Source organism: Arachis hypogaea, chromosome 16 (assembly GCF_003086295.3).
Source record: "Arachis hypogaea cultivar Tifrunner chromosome 16, arahy.Tifrunner.gnm2.J5K5, whole genome shotgun sequence".
Lineage (NCBI taxonomy): Eukaryota > Viridiplantae > Streptophyta > Magnoliopsida > Fabales > Fabaceae > Arachis > Arachis hypogaea.
Window position 1 is genome coordinate 69433541 of NC_092051.1, and position 11232 is coordinate 69444772.

The following is an 11232-nucleotide window of genomic DNA, read 5'->3' on the forward strand; positions in this document are numbered from 1 at the left end:
TCTAAGTTTTTCTGGTAAGAGCTTGAAGCTCACTCCCCAGTTTTTTGCCCTAAGTTTCTGCACATTTTGGGTTTAGTTCTTGAGAAAGTTTTGTAGTTTTGCTTGTTTAGGTGATCTGTAGTAGTGGGTAAATGTTGAATTTTATCCCTAATTTCGTCGGATAAGGTAAGGTTTCACTAAACCCTTGTGTTTAGTTGTTTTGTGTATATTAGGTTTTGATGTTGGTATATATATGTGTTGTTAGTTTGAGCTTTGGTATTTGTTGGAGTTGGTTTAGGCCCTTGGATCAAGTTTGCTGGTTTCGTTTTGACGTTTGGAGTGTTTGGGAATCGGCCAAGGTATGGTTTTGGTTTCCTTTATATAATATTTCTGGACACTTAGGCTAGTGGCCCATAGGATAGGATTGAATTAAATTGGTTGTTGGAATTGTTGCATGATGATGATGCATAATGATTTGAGGATTTGAGTTGTTGAATGATGATTTATGATGAATTATGATGGGTTGATGCTTTTTGAGTATATTGATGAATTATGATGTTATAATGATAAATATGGTGTGAAATAGTTAGATTGAGATGAAATGAGTTTGGGTGTGATGCTTGGTATTGATAGATGATGAATATGGATGAATTGTGTGGTGTGTGTTCACTACAAAAAAAACAGACATAAAATGGCATTAATATTACGGCGGTTCAGAGATTATGACATTAATATTATGGCCGTAATATTTAGATATTATGACATTTTTTTGTGGTGCCATAATTAATTTACACTTGATGGCGGTTCTTGTGGATTCAGGCGGTTTTAAAACGCCATTACCACATTGTATAAAAAGGCCCAACCCTAACTTAACCTTCGTTACACTGTTCCATGCGGACAATGGCCACTTTGAGAGAACGGTTGAATCTCTGCCACTCGCGATCTCCTCCGGCGACGATCCTCTCCAACGATGACTCCTCACGCCACAGTCTCCTCGTACAACTTCTCCTCCTGCAACATCTCCTCCAGCAACGGTCTCCTCACGCGACATCTCCTCCAGCGCCGGTCTCCTCTTGTGACGTCTCCTCTGGCGATGTCTCCTCCAGTGACGGTCTCCTCTTGTGACGTCTCCTCTGGCGACGTCTCCTCCAGCGACAATTTCCTCCGACGACATTTTTCTACGCAGTGATCTCGTCTATCGAGCTACCATGCTGCGAATTTCTCCTCCGGTGGCATACTAGCAAGGTAGGTTCTTCCCCCTCTTTTCCTTTGTTTTCTTGAAAATATTTCATTTTGATCGATTGTCTTAGGGTTTCATATGCATGTGAATGGCAATTAGATTGTTGTTTCTACCATTGATCTGATAAGCAATAAGTAAATCATTTGGCTCTCTACGATGATTCCAAGCTTTTGCCCTTGTGCTCCAAGCTCATCTCTCTCTACATCTCCTCACTCTCCTCCAACTCTATGCTGTTCGCAACAAGGTTTGCCAATTCTCCATTTATCAACAATTTTGAGTGTTTTGCTTTTATAATTGAAGATGTTGTTACTGATGTGTGTTGATTGTCCACCTTTTGCTAATTCCAGTACTTCCATCCAGATAATATGTCCTCAGAAGAAAAGTTGAAAATTGAACTTGCGAAGGTTAGAGATGAGTTCAAAATGTCAGAGTCATATTGTGGATAGGCTCGAGTTCAAGGTAAGGACTATTATTAATTAACTGTTTTATTTATGAGAAACATGTGGAAAGACGGGAATGAGTTTGCTTTAGTTACCTTCCTATGAATTTGAAACATTGTGTGGCTGTGTTATTGCAATATAGGTTCATAATTAGATGAAAGTGATAATATCATAAGTGTCTTGGAAATGCTTATGAAAATTGTTATAAGAACTTATTAAGGAATCAATGATGTCATTTTGGTTTCATGCAGATGCACAACTCACAACTAAGATTCAGCATCTATTAGCTGTTCTACACAAGAAGGTGAGTTACTTCTTCTAACATCTCTCATTGATCTTAATCTTCTATATATTGAAATGGAAATAACTACTGGTGGCAAAAGAGAATTTTGAACCAACCAATTTCATATGGATCTGGAGCTATTTCTGTTTGAGTTAGACTTTTATTAAGCTGTATGTATGTAAAGTTATAGATAAAAACCAATGGTCCAAATAAGCATCCTTACTACTAGTATATCAGATGGACGAAAAACAGAGCAGTATCCTATCTTTATTCTCATGATATGACCCTAGTGCTAGCGGGATATGTTACAGAATATTAATCCCATCACTTGTCCAGCAATTTCTTGTTCACGTTGTGCAGTTAATTCCAATTTTATTGTAAGTTTCTTGTTGAGTTGGCATGCAATGATGCACTCAGGTGCGGTATCTTAGATCATTGGATGCTCAAATTGGACGCTTGTCTTCACTAACATGAAATGATTTAATGAAATTAAGCTCTTTGAAGGACTTTTACATGGTTTCTAGCCATAATGGGCTAACATTTTGCCATTAACATAGATTTATGATATGGAGACAAGTTACTTACAGGATCCTGGGCAGTGTGGAAATGTATTGAAAGGATTTGAGGGATTCTTATCTTCCTCAAAGAACACTGCACTGTACGGAGTTTCTTCTATTTAGCTTTCCTTTTAAATTTTGTTTTGAAATAGTCAATGTCATTATCAAGAAACCTATTCTTCAGTCTCTTACCTTATGAAGTTTATTTCATTTCTCCTGAGCAGCAGTAGCCTCCATATTGAGGGATCTGTTGCACATCGCCATCTGTATCCTGTAGTATATGGCATGCCATTTTTAATTCAGGATTATACTCTTTTGACCAAAGTCTGTGGCTGTGCATTTAGAACTTTTTATCATGGATGAGTTAATGTGTACACTTGCATGTAATCTTACTTATTCAAACTAAGTTTTCAGTGTGTGGAGGAAAGAATGCGTGGACTGATAAGTAACTTGATTAGAATGTCAAAACAGGTTGGTTGTTCTCTACCTGCTTGCAGGAATATTCTCTCATAACTCGATAAAATTTCTTACTTTCAAGAATTTTCCTACAAGCGGGTTGATTTTGAGAAGACAAAGCATCAATTATAATTTTATGGTACATGTTTTCTTCCTGAATTTAAAGCATGGACATCATTGAATCTATTTAAAATAAAAAAAAGACAATTTAAATGTTGAAAATAAATTGATATTTAATTTAAATATTAGAAATTAAAATAGTATTTTATTATTTTTTATTGGTAGAAGAACTAACCTTTTTATTTCAACTTTAACAAATTAAATTTACAGCATATTGTAAAACATATATAACAGGGGTCTCATGGCTACGCCACCAGATGAAGGACAACTTATAAACATGCTGATTAAACTCATCAATGCAAAAAAGACGATGGAAATTGGTGTCTACACTGGTTATTCTTTACTCTCTACTGCTCTTGCTCTTCCTTATGATGGAAAGGTCTTTACTTATTATTATTATTATTATTATTATTATTATTATTATTATTATTATTAAAATAATGCAAGAGGGAACATTCATGAGCAGGACAAGTATTTTCAGTTTACATACATTTTCGTACTAAAACTCAATCCGATATCTGGTGGCATTTTCATAGAAACTCAAACCAAAAATCACAAAGAAACACCAAGAAAAAAGAAAGTTCAACAAGTAAAAATTTTGAGTTGTCATATGGTGCACGAATTGTAAATCACACTTTTCACAACTCGTACCACTAACCAGCAAGTGCACTGGGTCGTCCAAGTAATACCTTACGTGAGTAAGGGTCGATCCCACGGAGATTGTCGGCTTGAAGCAAGCTATGGCTATTTTGTAATTTTTAGTCAGGAAATCAATGATAAGAGTGATTATATTTATGAAGAGTAAATAGCATAAAATAAATAAGTAATGGAGAACAGATTGAGGATTTGGAGATGCTCTGTCTTTCGAATCTCTGCTTTCCTACTGTCTTCTTCTTCACGCACGCAAGGCTCCATCCATGGCAAGCTGTATGTTGGTGGATCACCGTTGTCAATGGCTACCATCTGTCCTCTTAGTGAAAATGGTCCAAATGCGCTGTCACCGCACGGCTAATCATCTGTCGATTCTCACTCATGTTGGAATAGGATCCATTGATCCTTTTGCGTCTGTCACTACGCCTAGCACTCGTGAGTTGGAAGCTCGTCACAGTCATTTCATCCCAGATCCTACTCGAAATACCACAGATAAGGTTTAGACTTTCCGGATCTCAGGAATGGCCGCCAATAATCCTAGCCTATACCACGAAAACTCTGATCAGGAACCAAGAGGCTAAGAGATACACACTCAATCTAAGGTAGAGCGGAAGTGGTTGTCAGGCATGCGTTCATAGGTTGAGAATGGTGATGAGTGTCATGGATCATCACATTCATCACGGTTAAGTACAAGCAAGCATCTTAGAACAGAAACAAGCGTGATTGAATAGAAAACAGAAGTAATTGCATTAATTCATCGAGACACAGCAGAGCTCCTCACCCCCAACCATGGGGTTTAGAGACTCATGCCGTCAGAAATACAATATGAAACATGTAAAATGTCATGAGATACATAGTAAGTCTCTAAAAGTTGTTTTTATACTAAACTAGTAGCTAGGGTTACAGAAAATAAGTAACTAAGTGCAGATAGTGTAGAAATCCACTTCTGCGGCCCACTTGGTGTGTGCTTGGGCTGAGCATTGAGCTTTACACGTGTAGAGGCTTTTCTTGGAGTTAAACGCCAGGTTGCAACTTGTTTGTGGCATTTAACTCTAGTTTGTAACCTGTTTTTGGCGTTTAACTTCAGAATAGGGCAGGAAGTTGGCGTTTGAACGCCAGTTTGTGTCATCAAAACTCGGGAAAAGTATAAACTATTATATATTTCTGGAAAGCCCTGGATGTCTACTTTCCAACGTAATTGAGAGCGCGTCAATTGGGTTTTTGTAGCTCCAGAAAATCCACTTCGAGTGCAGGGAGGTCAGAATCTAACAGCATCTGCAGTCCTTTTTCAGTCTCTAAATTAGATTTTTGCTTAGGTCCCTCAATTTCAGCCAGAAAATATCTGAAATCACAGAAAAATACACAAACTCATAGTAAAGTCCAGAAATGTGATTTTTATTTAAAAACTAATAAAAATATAATAAAAACTAACTAAAACATATTAAAAACTATGTAAAAATAATGCCAAAACACGTATAAATTATCCGCTCATCATCATAGATAAGCAAATATAAAAATCCACCGATATATTAATCAAAATTCAGTTTGTATGTATAGATCTGAGAAATATTGTATACATTATTTTTTTATGTCACTTTTGTATATATTTTCTTGAGAAAATGAAACTCTTTCCTTTTTGCAAGATATCTAAATGGAATTCTCATATCTTCTATTTTATGTGCACTTTCTCCACTTGTTCTAAGATTAAAATATAATTTATTTTACTAAATACTCTTCAACAATTATGATAATTATGTATAAATTAGTGATAATTATGTGGTAGATTCAAATAACAATCTACTGTTAATTATATCGTTGCTTTAATATATATATATATATATATATATATAATTGATTGAGTTCAATCCATTTAGCCAGGATAGTTTACCAGTTAATTATGATTTTCTCTTATTTAATTTTGCATATTTATCAGTACTAATTTGGATTTTAGAGCAGTTAAACATAAAATCTGCTTCACAAAGTTACTCTTTTTTTAATTTTCTATTAATAAATGATTGAATATTTGAATATTTTATTTGTTTTCAATTTTAAAATTATATTATTAGTTTCAATGTTAACTTTCAGCATGCAAACATAATTTGAGTGTTTATATCATGTCAGGAACAACAATAGAAGTCTATGGAATATAGCAAATTCTTGAGTTGGCTGTTCTTAATTGTTAATGATAAATTGGTCATCTTTATTTTTCCTGGGGTAGAATCTTATTCTGTTTCATTTATTAAATTTTGATATACAGGCATCAATGTTGGAGTGGACTCCATCTCTAAGTGAATTAAAATGAACTTGTCTATGGACAGGTACGCCACATCAATCTCTAATTTTCTTTGGCAAAGTAGATGTTTCTGCTTTTGACAAGCTCAACAATACAACATATTTAAGTTACCTCGTGTTTTAGATAACCAATTCATTCTATATGAGCATAATGTAGTATTTGATCACATATAAGAAACTGAGAAACATAGAGGAGCTCTACATTTCATGATCTTTCATTTTTTTGTCTTTGTGCATTATTTTTTGACACAAAAATCTCTTATTCAAGAGACATAAGAAACTATTAATGATAGTATCGTAGTATCAGCATATTTCTTTGTTGCTTTCTCTTAATTTGTTCTTTGTTTTGTAGTTTTAGTTTTTCCAGTTGAAAAGTGGTAGTGAATCGGTCAGTGTCTTACTGTGAAATTAACTTTCTATTGAGCACTCATCACCTTCAAGACCAAAGATATAATACTTTTCTTGTTTATTATCTGCAGGAATATTTAGGCAGAGATGATCTATCATTTATCTTTACACTCAAGGTAAAAAATGTGCTGACATCATAATTTTGTATAGAAATTTGAAGATGAGTGATTACTGAAACTCATCTTGTAAACTTCAATTCCTTGATTAGGCAGCAGACAGTGCAACACTTTATGGAGTTTGTTTACATGTGCCTGAAATTGTTTAGAGGCCCCCTGGTATCCTAGACATGTATTGTCCTCCATCACCCAGTCCATTCAACAGCCGGTTTCTGGTTTCTGCACCACGCTGTTACTGTTTGCTGACTAGAGTTCCTTTCTTTGAGTTACACTTTGAGATGTTATACAGGTTAGCACATTGGTTGAAGACATGCCGAATGTCCTTTGGGTTCGTTAGATGCAAAATGAAATTCATTTTGTCTTGGCTGAAGTCTCATTGCACAGGAGCATCTGAACCAGATAACTCAGTTTGTAAATGAGTTGAATCTTACTAGAGGCATTCCCTTATAACAGTAAAAATTTTTAGGTTCTACTTAATTTGACCCTTTATAAAGGATAAAATCGTTCTGATTTAAGAAGCAGTATTCTCTTCATCTTATAATAACTATTTTGAATTGCATTTGTAATCTAATGCAGCCATTTCAATAAGAACCAGCTTTCAGGTGCCTCCAAACTTTTCAGCTCTGACATGGTGCTCATACATGTGTAAGTTCATATATTTTATAAGCTTGTGATGTCATCTATTTTACCATTTTTAACAACCTTTTTCTTTTTCCTTGCAGATTATTTAATGGAAATGATTTATCTGGTTCTATACCCGAAACATTAGGACTAGTTTAGACACTTGAGGTTCTGTAAGTAATTGCCGCATATTTCAGTTTTTTAATAAATTTTCTCGATTCTTTCTACCAATATAATTTTATTTTTTCTCTATATATTTAGTTGACTAGTTATATATTGTTTCTAATGATATCTTTTCATTGTTATAATTTTAATTTATAACAGCCGGCTTGATAGAAATTTCCTGACAGGAGAGGTTCCTACAAATCTTTGTAAGAGATGAGTTTGGATAATGAAGTTGGAGTGTTGGAGCAAGAAACAAAGATGTTGGAGCAAGTTCCCGAGATGAAACTCACACAAGAGACCAAGAAACTAAGGCAGGCTTGTTTTAAAGTTAATTACAAAAAGTTAATTACAAAAGGAGGAAACTTCTAGCCTCCAAATCTTATTCATCATCACTTAGCTAAGCTACCTATCTTGTATATTCATATTCTAAGTAGTAAAAACAACACTTATTAGATGGTTTAAATACATTATTAGATATTAGCATAGTTTAGGAAACTGGATGATAGATTTGACTGATTAGTGTTTATTGCAATGCTTGTATTTTGGTAAGTTTAGGAAGACAAGGTTTTGTATAGGACTTATTACTTTTGATTTTCAATAATAAAAAATTATATATTATATTAATATTTTGTTTATGAGTTATATAATATTTCATTTATGGATTATGATTTTTTGCTATTGTGAAATTTTAATCACAAAATTATTTATTTAACGCGATAAAAATGACGGTAAAAATTGTTTTTTTAAACGATAAAAAATGTCACTATCAGGGTAAAACAGCGGTTCAAAAATGCCATTTTAACCAACTAAAACGCTACTGTCAGGGTAAAAATGGTAGTTCAAAAATACCGTTTTAACCAACCAAGACGGCACTCTGGCAGGGTAATAATGGCGGTTCAAACCGCCGTATCAACCTATCCAAAAACCGCCATTTTAACCCAGAAAATAATGGCGGTTCAAATTGCTATTTTAACCAACCAAAATACCACTCTGTTAGGGTAATAATGGTGGTTCAAACTGCCGTTTTAATCTATCTAAAAACTGCCATTTTAACCTTGGAAATAACGGCAGTTTGAACTGCCATTTTAACCTATTCAAAAACCGCCGTTTTAACCTAGGAAATTGTGGCGATTTTCAGAAAACCGCCGTAATAACCAAAATGGCGCCCAGAATTATGTCGCTTTACTAAACCGCCATTATTGGTAATAATGGCGGTTCAAATTGCCGTAAATACAAAAAAAACTGCCGTTTTTACCAGAATTTTTTGTAGTGGTTAAGATTTGAAGATGGAGGTTGATGATGATTTTCATGGTTGGTTAGTGTAGTTGATGATGATTGTTGAGTGTAATTGGTGTTGATGAGTTTTATGATGGACTTGCATAATGTTAGACTTTGTTGGTAATGATTATTGGAATTGATGAGAATTTGTTTTGGTTATTGAGGTTGTTGTTGAATGATAATGATATGAGTGTAGAGTTATGATTAAAATAGGATTGAAGAAGGTGTTGGTGGATGGAAATGGTATAATATGATAAAAAGGGTAGGTTATGATAGAAGGTAGAGCTTAAAGTGGTTTTGGTTTGGTCTGGTTCGAAATGTTGGTAATGTTGAGGTTTTGTGACTTTTGTAAAAACTAGATTTTTGGTGAACTTTGTTCGATCATAAATTTTTCCTCAGTTTTTGAAATTAATTAAAATTTGTTTAGAATTAAAGATCTTTGAAAACACTTTAAATCGATATAAAGTTTGTGAGAATTGGAATTTTGTAGAAGAAGTTATGATCATTCAAAGTTGGTGTTAAAAATTTGAAATTCTGCAAGGTTTCAGAATTTCATGATTTCTGATATGTGCGAGCACGCACCCTCGTGCGGACGCACAACCCTACGATAATGTTATTCTGTGCAGACGCACAGACCTGTGCGTACGCACAGACAGGGGAAAGGGCTCTGGTAGCAGCACTAGCATAGGTTGTGCGCACGCACATCAATGGAGAATTACGACCTGTGCGGACGCACAGACCTGTGCGCACGCACAAGTCGGGAAGGGACGTCTGTTAGGGGACGCTCGCACAGCTTGAGCGAGTGAACAGACTCTATAAATTTTAGTACCTGTGCATATGCACACCCCTGTGCGTACGCACACTTTTAAAATCTTCCTGGGCGTGCGAACGCACACCCCTGTGCGGACGCACACGCCCTGTTTCATAATTTTAAACTTTATTTTCAACTATTTCGCCTTCCCAACAAGGTTGTAAGCTTCTATAACACCATTTTAAGGCTTTTGGGCTTAGATTTGAGTATGGAAATAAGGAAAATAGGCTAAGAGTTTTAGTTGATGATTATTTTCAAAAGTTAGTAAACGGAGGTTTAGGTTTTTGGTGTACCGAGGATGAGTTTGGTTGAGAGAGAAGGATAGTAGTGAACTGGATGATTGCAGATAATAATTTGAGACACTGATGAACTGATGAGTTTGGGATGGAAAGTATGAATTGATGATGGATGTGATAAGTTGAGGACTAAAAAAGGAATGGATGATCCTGATAGATGTTGAGAGTGTGCCAGGTACTATATTCTGGGAATGTTGACAGTTGATAATTGGAAGTAATTTGAGATGAGCAATGATGATGATTTGAGATTGATGGACTTGTGGATGTGGATAGTGAGCCAGGCACTATATCCTTGGAATGATTTGTGATGAGTTATATGTTGTTGTTCTTTTCCTTCTCTACCGCAAGAGTGTGCCAAGCACTATATCCTCGAAACGATAGTGTGCCAGGCACTATATCCTCAGAACAAGAGCGTACCGGGCGCTATATCCTCAGACGTGGCTGAAAGGCGACATCCGAAAGGATGTGTCGGGTTGGCATTCATAGACCGACAAGTGATATCACGAGCCAATAGGATAGACATTCATCATATGCATCTCTTATGTGTTTGTTTGCTTTGACTACTCGAGTTTGCCTAATTGTATAATATGCCTACTTGCTTCTTGAATTACTTGTTATATATGATTACTACCTGTGTATTACTTGTTTGCATTAATTGTGTTTGTCTGGTGCTGAGGAGGTTAGGCAGGTGTGGCGATGGGATCGCACGGAGGTTAGGGTGGCGAAGGCTGTGGGATACAGCGGTGTGACTAGTTCTAGTTAGAAATCCCCTAAGTTAGATAACCCTGCTTATGGTTTATGGTTTAAGATCTTTATTTATTTATATTTATGTTAAGCTTGAATATCAGTTTGGTGTGAAGTTCTAGGATTGCCTTCGACATCCCGGGGCCTTACATCTTACATATTGGGCACTGTTACCATACTGAGAACCTCCGGTTCTCATACCATATTTCTGTTGTATTTTTCAGATGCAGGTTGCAACCCACCTCGGTGAGTTGTTTGATTGGTGACAGAAGCGGGCTCAAACTCCGCGAGCCGTGGCTAGTTTTCTATGATTTTACACTATTATACTACTATTTTGTTTATATCACATCTGTTCCTTGTGCTTTAAGTTAGACGCCTCGTTAGTTCGTTTTGCGCTTTTAAATCTTGTTTTTGAACTATATCCTTCATCAGGCTTCTAGATAATATTATTCCTTCTATATATCCCATGTATGAGCTTAGAACTGTCGTAATCCTTAATTAATCTTAGCTTTACGACGCGAGGTAAAGCTTAGGCTAATTGGGGTGTTACATTTAGTGGTATCAGAGCGGTTCGTCCTCGTGAGCCTGAGGGATGGACCGATTGTGCTTCATTGCATACTCTGTGTGTCTTTTTCTTTGATGCTATTAGGTTATCTACTTGATATTTCATAGCATGCTTGTTTGTGAGTGCCTGTTTGGGATAATTGAAGCACTAGACTTTTGGTATTGAGACTGATCACCTTGATATCGATTGTTTGGTGTAGATAGGAACCCA

The 11232-nt window shown here is 35.7% G+C and overlaps 1 protein-coding gene across 4 annotated transcripts; it reads left to right on the forward strand.

The window, feature by feature from the left end:
* Positions 1 to 338: 338 nt before the first annotated feature.
* Positions 339 to 7951, forward strand: LOC112754339 (leucine-rich repeat receptor protein kinase HPCA1-like). 4 transcript variants are annotated; one of them, XR_011874316.1, is made up of 13 exons: positions 339 to 1224; positions 1319 to 1463; positions 1567 to 1678; positions 1911 to 1963; positions 2914 to 2970; positions 3310 to 3407; positions 5984 to 6044; positions 6498 to 6542; positions 6635 to 6714; positions 6832 to 7008; positions 7119 to 7187; positions 7265 to 7336; positions 7514 to 7951. XR_011874316.1 is itself a non-coding variant. In XM_072220847.1 (11 exons), the coding sequence occupies exons 8-10, from the start codon at positions 6713 to 6715 to the stop codon at positions 7320 to 7322; spliced, it is 246 nt and encodes an 81-aa protein (XP_072076948.1). In that variant the 5' UTR covers positions 339 to 1224; positions 1319 to 1463; positions 1567 to 1678; positions 1911 to 1963; positions 2914 to 3454; positions 5984 to 6044; positions 6498 to 6542; positions 6635 to 6712; the 3' UTR covers positions 7323 to 7336; positions 7514 to 7654. The 4 variants fall into 4 exon arrangements, 2 of the variants coding, with proteins under 2 accessions (XP_072076948.1, XP_072076949.1); XR_011874317.1 differs by lacking the exon at positions 2914 to 2970 and having other exon boundaries at positions 894 to 1224; positions 3286 to 3454; XM_072220847.1 differs by lacking the exon at positions 6832 to 7008 and having other exon boundaries at positions 2914 to 3454; positions 6635 to 6831; positions 7514 to 7654.
* The last annotated feature ends 3281 nt before the right edge of the window (positions 7952 to 11232 follow it).